This window comes from Erithacus rubecula (genome assembly GCF_903797595.1).
Source record: "Erithacus rubecula genome assembly, chromosome: 6".
Taxonomy (NCBI): domain Eukaryota; kingdom Metazoa; phylum Chordata; class Aves; order Passeriformes; family Muscicapidae; genus Erithacus; species Erithacus rubecula.
The window spans coordinates 22,963,541-22,979,610 of record NC_136688.1 but is presented as its reverse complement, the minus strand read 5'-3'; the positions used below and the strand labels follow the sequence as shown (position 1 = coordinate 22,979,610).

The 16,070-nt window shown below is 38.1% G+C and overlaps 1 protein-coding gene across 1 annotated transcript in view; it reads left to right on the top strand.

The window, feature by feature from the left end:
- The first annotated feature begins 10,651 nt into the window (after nt 1–10,651).
- The window catches only part of CSTPP1 (centriolar satellite-associated tubulin polyglutamylase complex regulator 1), a 77,909-nt gene continuing 72,490 nt past the window's right edge, over nt 10,652–16,070 (top strand). The window contains exon 1 of the mRNA XM_079309160.1: nt 10,652–10,830. Within this exon, the coding sequence (XP_079165286.1) occupies nt 10,785–10,830 (46 nt within the window). The 5' untranslated portion in view covers nt 10,652–10,784. The remainder of the gene's footprint in view (nt 10,831–16,070) is intronic.

Below are 16,070 nucleotides of genomic sequence, written 5' to 3'. Positions count from 1 at the left end.
AAAGGATTCAAATGAGCTTTTCCTTGTGAAAATGTTTCTCCACACCTCAAGTTTCCTAGAAGAGAATGACACAGAATGACACATTGAGTAGCTTAATAGTTGTGTTCAGAAAGGTTTGGAGCAATCGTGTTTCAAATACTTAAAATAGAGTGAATTAATTTACTAGAATGAAAAACACACATGAAAAATGAGCAAAATGCATTTGTGTTAAACCAAGTTTCCTTTTTAGAGTAATGTAAAGCTCATTGTGTGAACAGAAGGCAACAGACATGATACACCTTGTATGGCTTTTGGCATCATCTCACAAGACACTTTCATAGAACATTTTAAATACAGATGGGAAGGTGTGCAAGCATCTGATAGAAGGAAACCACAGTGGTCATTAGTCATTATTCATCAAAAGACAAAGGCACTTCAGATCTCTTTCAAGATATGTCCTGAGTTCTGCTTTGTCTACTATGTTCACTGACAACTCATACAATGCAATATTTATGCTTGTAAAATCTGTGCTACAACAATTGATAACCTCAAAACAAAGGCAAAGGGCTGAAAACACTGGGAAGGATGAGATCAGATACCGAAAATCCTACTGACAAATTGGTCAGGTTGTCAAAAAACCAGCAAGGAAAAATACAGTAGTTAGAAACACATTATTCATGGGAAACAGAATGAAAAATTAATAAACTGAACTGAATTTTGGACTAGACAAAAATGCAGCATCTTAGGATAACCAACAATATAAACCAACAGTGTAGCAGCACAGCCAGAATGTGTTGAATTCTGGAACACCTTAACAGGTGTGCCACACATGAAACAATTTGATTTCTTAAATTTGCATAATAGTGAAGTCCCAGTTGTATACTGTGTCTGGTCCTGCCTGAACACCATAGAAACATAAAAACAAATGTAGAGAAACAAGAAAAAAATAAGAACAAGAAATGTATAAATCAAACCCTATGAGAAAAAGCTGAAAGAATTAGGTATGCCTAGTCAAGAAATAAAAGCTTCAAGCAAGATGCAGCTTTCTGATATTTATAAAAGCTAATTACAGAGATGTTGATCAGCCATCCTCTATGGCTCCAGTAGAAAGACATGAAAGAGTCAACTTCATTTGCAACAAGAAGTGCTTAAAAGATTTTTCAGATCAGCATTCCAACTGAGGATTTTTTAGCAATGGAGCAGACTGTCTAGGGGGACTGAGGAATCTCTTCCACTGGATTTTTATAAGAACACAATTTGATAAGCACACTGGTACTAGCCTTGATATGTTTGGTCTTGATGCAGTACAGACTGGACTAGGTGATCTTTTGGAACTCCTATCAAATTTTGGGTTCTACAATGGACATAGTTCAGGAAATTCCAACTGGAAAGATAATTACAAACTCTGAACTCTGATTGACCAAATTCTGTGAGCTCCACTAGTGAGCTCCACTAATAAACAGAAAAGCCAGGAAAACACCAAAACATTTCCAACAGGGCTCCAAGTTCAAGATAAAATCATAGGCATTAGAACATGAGGTTTCCCAGTACCCCTTTTAATTTTTTTAGTTATTTCACTGGTACATTACCCACATCAGCTCCCTCTTCCATACCACCAGTGAACTAAAGAGGTGGTAGCTTGGATTACCAGGTAAATTAAAAGTCAGATTTTACATACACGTAGGACAGTTGGGTGTCCAACTTCACTGATGTAAAGGAATAATTTAATTTTCCAGAGAGCTGAGGAATTGACAGGTTTTACATCTGGTTACCTAGTTTTTAAATTATGGCCTCTGTGTTAAACACATTAAATTAAATTTTATCATTGATATATATTTTATGTTATCACGTTTTCCTTTGTTGCCTTCCCTTAAGTTTTCTAAGTACTGGCACTACTACTGTGTACCCAGAGATGCTCGTAGGTGCCATAAACATTCAAATATTGTCACCATTGTCCCCTACAGTGTTTCTCAAGTTACTGCTTGCTTAATAAAACCATATGTCATCTTCTGCAGTGTTACCACAATTGTTTTAATTTACAAAAATACAAAATTCAAGTTAGAAGGTTAGAGTTTCTGTGTTACTTAATTTTCTTCACCTTTCATTTAACTGCTGTTTTCTAAGCATTCCAATTGCATATATGTTTCGGGAAACTTTATGATCATCTCATGGACCACTATTAATTGTATTTGCAGTGCAGACCAGCAAAAATAAAGATAACATTAAATGGCTACATTCAAAAGCTGAGATATAAAGAAACTTGCAAAAGGTCCTTTGTAATGTAATGTCCAAAGTACAGATTCATCTAACCCCACCCCTTCTCATGTGTGTGTGTGTGTGTGTCTAGAAGGTGGGACAGAAACTACCTCTGAGGTGCTTTAATCTTTCACTCTTGGGAGAAGAAAAAAAAAAAAAAAGATGAAAAGGAAAAAATCCCATAAGTAAATTGACTCTCAAAACAGGAAAAAAACCCCCAAAACCAACAGACCAAATCAAATCAAACCAAATCAAACCAAACCTTTCTTCATGTTTGCTTTGAGATGGTAGCTCTTCCTGTGTTTTTGAAAGCTGGTTCTGCTCCTTCTTTTTCTGGTTCCCTAACATCCTCTATGTAAAAATAATGCAAATAAACACCCTCTTCTATTCCTGATGACACTCCTCCCTGCAGTGAAATGGCAATTATCCAAGCTTTGCACAATGTCTGTATTGCAAAGGTGGCCCATGGCCTACCCTTAGGAGCTACACAGCTTAATACCTTGACTCTGGCACAGAAAAAAAGGAAAAGAGGAAGAGCTTAAAATGGAAATGTTCTCTTAAAAGCCAGCAAAAGAAGAATTCAGTTTGAAGACAGAAGCCTAGCCACCTTTATTCCCCAAATGCATTTAAATGGATAAGTAGCAAGTTGTGTCTCCTAAATTAATTTTTGACTCCACAGAGAAGCATTTTCTAAAGAACTGAAGACCTGTGTCTTTCTTTGACTTCTAGCTATTAATGCAGTTTTCCATCAATAGTCTCTGTACTCAAGAAGAAGTTTGTGGTAAAAATCAATCACATGATCAGAAAGAAACATGACCTTGTATCTCAGTAGAGAGACCATGTAGAATATCTTCAATGAGCTGACTTTTCCTTTCTTTAAAAACCTAGGATACATAAATCGGGCCTGTAAAGAAACAAGTAGTCATGGGAATAGATGTGAAAGGCATAAACATCTTTTTCTCAGCTCACACACCTTTCTTGTTTGCAGAAGCCACTTTGGAGATGTAAAAATGCAGACAGAATGATAAAGAGAGTTTTCTTTTTTGAAGATGATTCACTTCTAATACTTTATTGGCATGATGGGTCTGGCAAGTACTGCCAACACAAACAAGATATAACCTTTGAGTGTTTCTGATAACATGTCAACCATCTGCTTTCCTATCATGTGGCTGAATCAGAGATACCTCTTAACACCTCTCCCTCTGTCATACTAGTTCTTGATAAATGTGAGTGAGGGAACAAATTAATTGCTCTTTACAAGCACTGGGTGAGACCTGAATAAAGGCACAGGTGGGAGCACGATCCAGACTTGCACACCCCCTTTACATGAGTCACCCACACATATGTACACCTCCCTCCCAGTCACAGATACTTGTATCCATACCATTGCAAGTTTAGGATTTTAGAAACTTAACACATTAATAGGATATTGGCATTCTATGAGTTTAAGGTAATTGGGTTTGTGTATTGCATTCCATCTGTGCTTCATTCTAGGTCAGCAGAGTTGTTAGAAACTATCAGAGACTTGAGTGAGCAAAACCCAACACTTCTAATGCACAGGGAAGACCATGTCATAGTGACTACAGGTCTCTGTTGTTTCTGTTTCACATAACTTAGAGCACACTGAATATGTTTAATAAATACTAGAAATGGACTCTACCACAGGATTTGAGAGAAACTCTGATCCACATCTAAACTTTACATATTCAAGGAACATCTCTTTCTTCACTACCACAGTGTAAAATTTAACACTTAAAGTTCAAATCTTATGGATATTTTCTTAATATCTAATGTTATAATCAGATTCAAATGCAGAATGGTCAATCTATTTTGTTGTGGTATAGAAGCTAAAATGATAAAATTAACAAATTAAAAGAAAAAATTAAAAACATTCCTCAGATAAAACTTAATTAGATCATAATTTTCTACTATATTCTGAAAAATGTTCCATGCTTCCTCTAGTCTGTTTAGAATTGTCTTAATCATCATTTGCTGTTTCAGTCTCAGTTGGTTTATATTCTCCCTAAGTGATTTCCTTCTCTTCCTAAGTACTTCAACCATTATGTCATCATCCAATCTCTAGCTTCTCCTCTAGTGACTCCATAAAGTTGCTACTCTTGAAAACACCTTATGTATTATGTAGCAAAAAGGAAAAAAAACATTCAACACTATGTCCTTTTACACTATGGACTGAATCACCAGGCTACAGATGTGTGCTTTTGCTGAAAAAATATTTTGACTGCAACTCCTGTACAGCAGCAGGGTTCTGCAGTGCTTTCTTCCATATGCCCTTTTGTGTAGCTAACACACAGAATTAAGAATGCTTTTGCAAGAATTCCACTATTTTAATGAATCTGAGATCTCTTCTTTTGTTTTGTTGGTTTTTTCCCCTTGATTCATCATTTCCATGCAGAAGACAAAATATTTTCAGAGTACTTTGCATGTGATTAATCTCTGTTCTGCACACAGGAAGTTTCACACCTTTCCCATGAGAGCTGGCCACTGCAGCCATCAGAGTTATGGCTTCACTTCATTCCCCAGACATAACAGCTCACTCCCAGTCAGATCTGCCTGCTCTCTTGCACACACAGAGAACCATTTAATTATTATAATTTTCTCACACAGACACCTTGTCTAATGGATAACAGAGTTTGGCAGTTTATGTTTGTTAGGAACATTCAATAAGTAGAAACAAAGAATAAAAATTGCTGGCCTTTTTGAGTTACCCCCCAGGATGAGCTAAACCTTGGCTGTCAGAAATGCTTCCCATGCCAGAATTTCATAGTGATATTTATTTTTACCAGGCATTTTAGACAATTTTTTTTTTGTTTGGCATAAGAGATCCTTCAAACTCTGCCAGAAATGGCTGTTTTTCTTCTCTGCATCATTAGTGGGGCGACATTCCAACAGAGAAGGGTCACTCGCTTGGTACTTAAGTACTTTTAAAGATGTTGTCCTTTCCTTCCTGATGTGATAATGGGAACAAAAACTGGAGGAGATTCTTTCAACAGTTTGCTCTTACCAAAAAACCCCAACTTTGCTTACTAAACACTAAACTCAAAATCAGAATTTGGACAGTGCATTTAATACATGCCAGGAATCTATTATACAACTTACAGCTACCATTGATTTGAAAATGAATGCGTGGCCTCCATGAGCCACAGAACCTGTCTTACCACTATTCCCTTTTCTCATAAGCACATCATGCACAATTCAAAAGTACTCCTATGGTTGAGGACTAGAAGAATATTTCAAGGGGTTTTTTTCCCCCCTCACCAACTTGTATTTAAAAGACAAGGATCTTGGAGCTTATTTAGACCTAAATCATCAGCAATACAAACAGATCTCAAAATCAGATCAGATCTCTCTTTACTTTCTTTCTGTCCACCAGTTCAAGAGGGAAAATAAAATCTTAGCAACCCAGATTAAAATGCAGTTAACCTAGTAAACAAATTAGAAATTATGATGGCATCATGTTCACAGCACAGTTTCCAGTATGCTTGTAATATCCTACTAGTTAAGTATATTTCTGACTTAAGACTTGCAGGTACAATTACTGGTGTCACAGTTAAGCTCTGTATTGGTACAAATGCTGGCTACTTAAGAGAGCTGCTGCTGCTCATGTTATCTATCACTAGCTGAAAAACACACAGTTGTTTCCAGAGTTCATCTTGTGGTGGAGGTTAGAAGAGAGAAACTTGGTGAATCTTATTTCTCTAAAGATCTTAAGGAACAGTGTAAGTCCTATCTGCTTGTCTAGGTTTTACCTGAAGAGGTAAACCAGTATTAATATGGCATTATTTGGGAAAAAGAATTCATTTACTCGTGCAAAACCACTGTGCTGTAGGTAAAACCAGATAAACAGGTCATTCAGTTTGAGAAGGCTCAGATTAGGAGAAGCACTACAAGTACTGGATCTTTTTCTGTAAATTACTCTTGAGGAACTAACAATATAAAAATATAGATTTCATCACATAATTTCATTGTGGTTTTGGCTGACCTTTTTATTTAAGATAATCTTATTTTTAGTGCATGTGTTTAGAGAGTTTGGTCATAATTCATATAAATAATTATTAATTCAAAAATTTAATGAGATATTTTTATGGGTTTGCAACTGACTCATAAATGAATCATCCAGCTTCAGTGCCATTGATTTTTAAAATTACTTACAAAATAGAATTCTAATTTCACTTACAAGATTTCCAGTAATTTACATAAATAATAGCATGTGAAACTCTTATCTGCATTTCTTCAGATCTCTCCTCAAAACTTACCTCTGCTACTCTGCCCAAAATAATAGATTATCAATAAAGATTGACAGTTAAGTCAATATTTTTCTCCTCACAGTATAATTTGGTTTTCATGTGTCTTTTCATTATCATACCTGCAATTTTATTAATTATTATGTACAAGGAAAAGCTCATCTGGAAAACACGTGGGAAGCCTCGAAGAACACAAAGCACTATCAAAGTCAAAAAAGCTGAGTTCTGCACAAGACAGGCTCTTAGCTAACTATGTTTTAAAATAGGATAAAGCTTTGGATGGCTCAAAGGATAAACAAGAAAGGCTAGAGACATTTTCTTAGTGTTTCTGTGAAACTGTCTTACATTGATTTCACAGTCAGATGGAACAATACTGAATAGAGCTCACAGCTTAGTTCTTTGTACATTGTAGCAACAGCATTTCCATCAGTCATTTGAAGAAAAAAAAGTTTTTTTCCTCTAATACATCTAACAGGCTGTATTGTAACTACCTTAGCAATAATTGTTAAAATTCTAAGCAAATGAAACATTTCATTTCAAGAAAAGTAATAGAAGCCAGGCAAAGTGACACAGTCTGTTTAAAACAAGGCATTTCCTCTGGAATTTTTTTCTTGATATCTAGTCCTGTTTATTATTCTATATCATATTCTCTCTGAAAGAGGAGCTGCTTCTCAGGAGAACTTTGTCTAATAAACAGAAAATAGTTCAGTTCAACATTGATAGTATAATTCAGGAAGATGAACATAAAATTAGCAGAGAGTAAGCTAAGCAATTAACATAGTAGGGGAAAAGTGTATGTTTCTGGAGAAAAACAGGAATCTGATTTTAGCTGAGTTGCTGAGAAATACTTACAAAACTTACACAGGAAAGAGGTTTACAGTCCATGCATCTTAACCTAATAAAGACATTTTATTTCATGGCATAATTTAAATTACACCACTGTTTTCAAACTTGTGGTCACATGGACTCTTATGTAACTAAGTTTGCTCTAAGTTTATTAAACATATGATTTATGAAATTCTACTTAAACCGCACTTCAAAGTGAATTAAGCTAAATCAAATCAAGATCATATAACTCATTGTGCACAAAATGTACCAATGTAGTCCAACTCATGATCCTCCTTGAAAGACTAATTTAGATACACAAACATCCCTGGTAAACAAAATGCAGCAATTTTAGTTAAGAGATGTAAGCATCACCATGATTCCAAGGGTAGATGGTGAAAGTGTACTCCATAGGCTTGCCCTGAACTGATATCTGTACCTCTGATAATCTACCAAGGGGCTGTGACAGGGAAAAATAATTCTTTTCATCATTCTTCCAGCTGTGTCCAAAATAACATTAAGCCCTTGTTAGATGTGTCCCTCTGGGACCACCAGATGGTTTGCAGTGGCCCAAAAATCCTTCTCAATTTATTAAAATGCACTAGACTAGGGTTCTAAAATCAAGTTGGTAAAACAAACTTAACTCCTATGGCCAGGCTGGCAGCATTTCTCTCTTTTCAGGTCATGAGTGTTGTCTTTTCAGGTGAGTGTTGCTGATCTGTTATATCACCTAATCCAGGTTCTGGCAAGCCAAGGGAGAAATAATAGTAAACAGAGGAGTCAATAAATGGCTCCAGAAATGACATCTTGTTTTCATATAATTTTCTTTAAGTTGTTAACAGTCAGGCACCATTACTACTGAAACTTACTGTTATTAAAACTGCAAATGGAACCAGTGTCCAAAAGGTTTTCCTTCACTGTTCCGGAGGAAATAACAAAGTCTAACCCATAGAGGCAAAGAGTAACAAGTGAGAAAAGGAAAGGGAGAAAAAGGGAAAGGGAAAGGGAAAGGAAACAACAACCCCAAAAGAAAAACCAGAGAGATGTCAGAATATGTAGTATTCAAAAAGGCCTCTTGTAAATCAGTGCTTGAGATACTGAACACAGCTAAACTCTGGTTTACAGAAATGGTTTAAACAACAAAAAGAAAACAATGCCCAACCTGTGGAAGGCTCCTACCAGCTCAGCTGACTAGCATTATGGAAGAGGTTTTTAAACACCAGAGACACTGGTGATGTGTGTAACAACATAATCCTGTGTTTTCTCATTCTGCTTGAATCCACTTCTTTTCTAAATTCTGCCAAATTTCTGGGCTCCAAAATATCTCGTATCAATGTATTCTGTAATCTAATTGTATCTATTACTAAAAAAAATCCCATATTAAATTTATAGCCTATAACAAAATGCACAAAGTGCAAGACTGAACAAACTGAGTTTTTGAATGAGTTTCATTGTAGCACAAATAATTTTAGATAACATCATTTCATATGTTATGTTTATCCTCTTTAAGGGAATCTTACATTTTTTCAGTCTTTCTTCACTCTGGATTGGCTCACTGTTTGCTCCCTAAACTATTCTCTCTGTTCATCTTTGAAATATTTATAGCTAAGCAATATGCTTTTAAAGACAGAACAAAAGACAGAGGAGTGGTCCAGGCAATCTTATGAGGGATATTAACAGTTAAGTAATAACATCTTGTTTGCCCTTTTTAAATGTGGCTGTCCCTGAAATATAGATTAAAGTTGAGTTGCCAATGCCTCAGCATTTTCCTCTAGTGGAAAAAAAGGCAGATCATATGCATGTACAAATTAATTTAATTTCTGTTCTTGGTCATTAAAAACACAGACAATACTTACAGTCTCTTTTTCTTTTTTACTCCCGGGATTACATCCTGGATTGGTATTTTTTCTAATAGTGATGAAAGAAACTGCGAAATAATTTGGGAATTTTAGCCAGATCAGCTTCTGGGAAAGAGAGGCCCAGCAGGCTTGCTTCCAGCCACATGAAGAGCTCTCTCCTTTTCCTACATCCCTGGTACAATGGCCATTCCCAGATGAATTCCCAGCCAAGAACAGGAAGAGCCCTGTGACTCAGGACTTTTCTGCTCATTTCTACTTGAATCTACAGAAGGAACATTTTCTGAGGCTCCCCATATCTACCTCTTGTGATAATTGATAAATGATTTGTGTTAATCATAGAAGTTTTGGAGTTTGTATAAACCAGAATATTTAAAATAAGAAAAGAAGGGAAATATATGATTAATAAAATAAAGGGAAATATATGATTAAATCCACTCTGTTTAAATCCCCCTGTTATGAATACTGGGTATTCCAGTTTGTAAAAGAAAAAAAAGGGGTTTTCCATAGTCTGAAAGGGTTTTTTTGCTGAATCAGATTTCCTGCCTTTGTGTAATCAATCACAGACTATCTGCTAAAGATCAGGCTTCCCACTTCTTCTGTTTTTTATCTACCAAGACCAGATGGTTACATGACCAATTGTCCGAAGAGCTGTCCCATGGAAGTTTGGAAGATTCTTTGATCACCACTGCTTAGCTTGCAAAATTATTACAACAAAACAATAACAATTATTGATTACTACAAGGAAAACCATACTATAAAAAGGGAGCTGCAAACCAAGTTCGGTGGGAGCATGGGGTGGGTGGTGACCCCTCACGTTTTCCCCAGTGCTGAGTTGCTCTGTCTATATAAAATAAACCAATCTAAATTTTGCTAAATATCGAGACTTTCTCATTTATAACATTCTCCTGAGTACAAGGGATGCAAAAATTCCAGCTCTGGGATAGTATTGACGGAGGGATGGATCTATGAAGGATCTCGTTGGTGATTCGCACTGTCAGTCCTTGCTCTCTGGGACGAAGCTGCTGCACATTAAATCCATTAAGCCGGGAAGTGGTCAGAGCACCAAGGCTGGCAGAGCTCAAGAAGCATCCGAGCAATGCTCTCAGGCTCAAGGTGCGATTTTTGGGTGTCCTGCACAGGGCCACGAGCTGGGCTTGATGATTCTGATGGGTCCCTTCCAACTCAGCATATTCTATCATTTTAACTTATTACAATTCACCTTCAAATCAAGGTCTTTCCCCCACAGTGTAGTCCTAAATAATCCCTAGCAGAAGACACCTTAAATTAGACAACTTGAATCTAATCAGAATGACCTTGCTGTGTCGGCTGTCCGGCCTCGCCCTCCCCTCTGTCCCTGAGGCCTCCCCGGGCCTGGAGCGGCATCGCGGCCTCCTCGCAGCTCCTGCTGCGGGCACGGCCCCTTCCCCGGGCTCGGCGCCGGCCTCGCCCCAGCCGCGGAGGGCACGGCTGGCGGGGCCGGCTGTGGGCGCGGAACCGCGGCGCCGAGGGGCGTGTTCCCGGCCGGGGCGAGCGGCCGAGCAGCGCCGGGAGCGTCGGGCGCCTTGGAAACGGGCGGAAGCCGGGAAGGAGCGGCAGGAGGAGGATGCTGAGCCCCGAGCGGCTCTCGCTGCCCGGGCCCGAGTACCTGGGTGAGGAGCGGCGCGGCGGGGAGGGGAGGCTTCCTGAGGGTTCTCTCCCGCCGATGTGCTGCGGCACGGGGAAGGCCGGCCCGTCCTTCCCGGGGGCTGCGGGGAGCGGCGCCAGGCTGGGCCGGGCTGAGGGGGCTCCGTGTCCGCCTGGGCTGGAGCGGGCAGCAGCGGGCCGTGGCAGAGCGGGGCTGTCGGGCGCTGAGCTGGGGGGGCTGCAGAGGGCACAGGGAGCATCCCCCCGGTGCCCTGAGGTGCGGTCTCCGCCAGCTGTGAGCAGTAACCAGCGGCGTCCAGCCTTTCTGTGATAGACTTCACCCATTACCAACCTGTTTTGCTCACTGATCCATGTCAGTATCCTTCTTTTATGCTCGTTTCCCAACAATGGGAGGGAGTGCTGCTCTTACGTTGCGAGATGGTTCGAATGTTGCCTTTTGTTCTGAGACAAGGTAGCATCGGTGTTTCTTACATAAAGTGAAAATCTTTTAACCTGTGAAACAGCTGCTCCTTTGAAGACCGCATCCTTTTAAAGCTGGCTGTAACGCCTTGATGTTCCAGGAAACTAAGGAGCGAAGTGATTTGATATTAACGTGTCAAATAACTATAATTAGGATGGAATAAAGTCAATATGACTTCATTTAATTGCTGAAGAGGAGATGAATTAGAAGTAGTAAGCATTTGGGTTGTGGTCAAGAGAGTGTTTGTGAAGTGAAACTTTTCAGCCATTACTTCCTAGGCCCAAGAGACTGTTCAGTAATAATTCTTATAAAGGTATACATAATTTTCTGTGGTTTTCTTGTACAAGAGACGGTCAGAAATTGAATAGATTGTTTTGTGCTACTTATTTCATCATGATTTTGCTATTTCTGTAGGTCAAAATGGAGCAAGAGTGTAGAAACACTGCTGTAAATGGAAAGCCTGTTTTGCAGGGGGCACTAGACTAAGGAGTTTTGTTTAACTATTTAAGCAAAGGAGTGATATAAATCTTTTTAGAGTAGAATCTCATTGTGCTGTTGCTGCTAGGCTGCTGTTGGAGTATTTTGTGCCTACCTGCATAACTGCAATGCTGTTCTGTGTCAAGGAAACTCAGGGCAGAAATAAGTTTGCTTACTGCTTTATTCAGGGTGACTCTCATGGGACTCTCCTTGCTGAAGTTCTTATCACTGTTTCCAGTTGTGGAGTTTTGGGTGTTTGAGAACAGCATCACAGCAGCCATGTAGACACACTAGACATCCCCTTTGGGTTTGTGCTATTCTGTCACACTATCTCAGCATTTTCAACCCATGTGCTAATAGAGAAGTTCGTCACTTTTCCAGAGTGGCTCTATGTTGAAAACTGCAAGTTTTCTTTTTCTTAGTGAGCCAATGTGCTTTTTGGTTTTTGTAATTGTTTTGAATGAAACAGGCACTTTTAATTGTGTAACTTGTCAGTAAGGATTGAATCACTTGAAACAATCTAGGAAACAGACTAAAAATACTTAAAGTGTGAAAATAAACCAGCTTTCTGTTGGACATTTGAAGGTAAGACATGAGATTTCTTAGATGTACAAGACTGTTAGGTGCAAGCAGCTTTACTATCCACTTCAGTGAGCCTCCTTTTATCTCTGTGCCACATGCTGGAGTTTGGAGTTCCCTTTTAATTTTGTACAACTTTATAAATGATTCTGACATTGGGGTCAGAAAAAGATTTGTGTGACCATGTTAGGTTGAGGAATAACTTGTATAAGAGTCTGTTCTGTTCATTACTTAATATACCTTGGGTTTAGATTGCAGTTTCTGTTGTCTATTAGAGGGGGGAAGCATATTCTTATTAGGTATAAATGTTACCAAAACCAATGCTTCTGCCTTCGTGAGACTTTGTAATTTGCCAAATTGCACACAGATCCTTGGGAATTTAAGGAAAATTAAGGAAATTAAGGAAAATGCTTAAAAACCAAAACAACCCTCAACTCCCCCTCCTCCCACCCCAAATAAACATGCCTCCCCATATGTTTTTCTAAGTTGCTTTTCTGTTTTCTACATTGACATTCTGAAATCACTGTTATTTGGATTGTTCTGTTGTGCACCTCAAGGTCTTCTTAATGCAGTTGTCTGACGTGGGGTTGTAAGGAACTGTGATAAAATTCACTTTCTATAATTTCATTCTGAAGTTGTGTTGCCCTAGCTTGCCACTTAAGGTATTCCCTCACAGACCAGATGACCCTGCCATTTCTGAGCTGGAATGGGTGACTCACTCAAACTCTTCTTCCCCTCTTCCCTTTCTCATTATCAAAACCAAGCCAACACATAAATTGAGCCAGAATAACATAACATAATGTGCTACTTGCTGTGTTATTCCACACCTCCTGCACCCCCCCCCCCCATCTGAGATAATTCTTCTACAACCAGTTAGATAAGAGAGAAATAAAAGCAATTGTGAGTTAAAATAGAAATGAACAGGGAGAGAATTAAGTATTCACTTAAGATGAAAAATAATCACAAAGCTTTGTTATGCCAGAGTTCCTGGAATATGAAAATCGGGGCAACATGACTCATGCCACAATGAGACAGTAAGCAGAAGAAAAGTGACCATTACTTAGTGAATGGGAATGGAGAGGAGGTCTGCAGAAAGGCAGCAGTAAAGATGATGTTTTTACAAGCAGGACATTATAAACAGTATTTTCACTGAATAAACAACATTTATTGTTTGGGTATAGTGATGATAATGTGTTTCTCATTTGATGGATGAGACTGGAACTACAGTAGGCAAAATGAGGCATATTTGAGACACTTTTTCATGCCTTTCTCATTATGGTTTAATAACTGGTGATTGCTCAGTTATTTATAGCAGGCAGTGGAGCACTTTGTGTATTGTTCTGCTCATGCAGCTGTCTCTGAAGCTTCATATTGTGTTACTTCTCTTCTCCCCTTTCCTGTTATCGAGAAAAAGCAGTAGAGTGTTGCATATTTCCAAACTTCTATTTTCTATGTATTCTCCTGCTTTCTACTACCCAGCTCCAGGACATTGTTTCTTGGCCATCTTTGCCAATATAAGGCATGTAAGAACACAGATACTCTGCTAGAGAAGTGCCTTATCAGTAAAGCATGGGCCTATCAAGTGCCAGAAACATGATTGTGTTTCCTCATCTCTCTCATAAAAATCCTTGTGCTTAATGATTAGGAAGAGTATACATTCTTTTGCAAAACAGAGAATTTCAGTTGTTCAGAGACTTTGCTAAAGCCTAAGTCTTGCTCTTCTTGTGAACAGTCTTAAGAAATGTTGATCTGGAAAGTGCAAGTACAATCATTGCCTTTAACAGCATAGTCAACATATAGGCTACATTTTTATCCAGATATCTGAGCTGACACTGATTCTCCTCTTGGTATAGATATTTGGTGAACTTTTGTGAAGCACTGTGGCTGAAAGATCTTATGGTCTAGAAAAAGAGAAGATAATACTTTTTTAAAACAATTATTACTTGGTCTGTAGTAGGAGATAGGAGAACTGTAATGTAGATTGTATCTAATGTGTAAGAGTTTGCTTATAGAAATGTTAGCTAAATTTGAACTTTCTTAGACTCAGTCTAGTACTTTGTCCAAAAGATGGAGGTTTCACCACCATAGTGCTGTTGTACCACAGGATTTCCACCTTAACTTGAAAGGTACAGGTGAAATCTGATCCTGAAGGTAGAGTTCCAGAACAGGAGAGTATGATCCTTCTGAGCATGGATAGGTAGGGAACCATTAGGCTATTTAATGCCTTATAATAAACTGGAATGACAATTTCTTCCACAATTAAAAATTTTAGATTTAAACAAAAAACCTCCAAAAACCCCAACCAACCAAAAAAAAAAAAAAAAGATAGTTCAACAATTTGCTTCATTGAGGGGGTGGTTTCTTGCAGCTGTGTGACACCTTGCCAGAATCAGTCTGCTGGAAGGACTTGCACAATTGAGTCAGTCTGTGTGCAGTATTATGCTCATTGTTTGAAACAAATTCTCAGCTATGGTTAAGATGAAATTATAAATGGAAACATTTCTTAAATTTTTTGTTGAAAGTAGTTTTGAGACTTTGAACATATGAAATGTACTTTAGTTACACTGTGTGACCCCTTGGCATGTGCTCCTGAGAAACAGCATGTCCCACGTTACATGATACCTCTGGTTTGACATGGTCTGCTTGAATTTATATGTTCTGTGCTTCAAAAAACATTTTGCTTTTGATGGTTAATAGGAAATTACCTGTGAAGCTATGCAAAACTGGAAGGAGCTATGACAGTATAGAGATGTAGCATTTAGGTTAATAGTTTTGTTCACTTCTCTTTCCTAGGCTATTTCTTAGCAACATCTAAAGAGATGAAGTCCTTACTGATATCTGAAAATATTATCATGAGCATCCTGAAAAAACATTAATGCTGGAAAAATTTCCTAAGTTGGTGTGATTTTGTTGCAGTTTATATCCTTACTCTTTCCCTCTTGCATCAATATTGTTTTGGTAATGTTTGCATGAAATTGATTTTATGTTACTATAGATATATCTTTCCAATATGTGTCATAAGGTAGTGTCCTTAGTTAAGCTCCAGTGTAGAACAAATACTGAAAGGGTATTTAGGTATTACCTGGTGCTCTCAGAGTGTATGTTCTCACTGATTAAAAAATGCCAGAAATACTCCAGATTCATTAAAGCTTGTTTTGCTCTCGAGCTTCTGATAACTGAAATGAATAATAATGTTAATTGCATCAAGTAGTGTGTATTTTCAGTACTTCAGCTGAGGAGGAGGCAAATAAGTAAGAAAAGCTGGTCTTATTGTCCAGGAATTCCCAGTCCTGATTTATCAGAATATTCAGTTATGCCAGGAATGACCTCAACTTAAAAAAAACAAAAAGCTTTCTTGTGTGCATACAGAACAAATTGCTTTGATAGACAGCTCTTGTTTCAGAAGTCATAAGGAGTCACGTCTCCTGCAGAGTTAAGCAATAATATTACCACTTGGATAATAAAACCATTACACATACCCAGTATCATGACTTAAAGATGACATCTATTTCTTTCCTTCCTCACGAATTTCTGGCTCTGAGAATTTCAGTGCCTATATTCAATTTTGTGTAGTGTTATTATTTGCATTAAATTTTATTTCAAGACTTTTCAAGTATCAGTGCTTGTTCTTACAAAATGTGTAATCAAACCTAGAAAATAGTGGATTGTTTGTTCTCATCAGAATACTGAAACAAGTAATTTGATGGCTTACAAAAAGACTATTTTTAC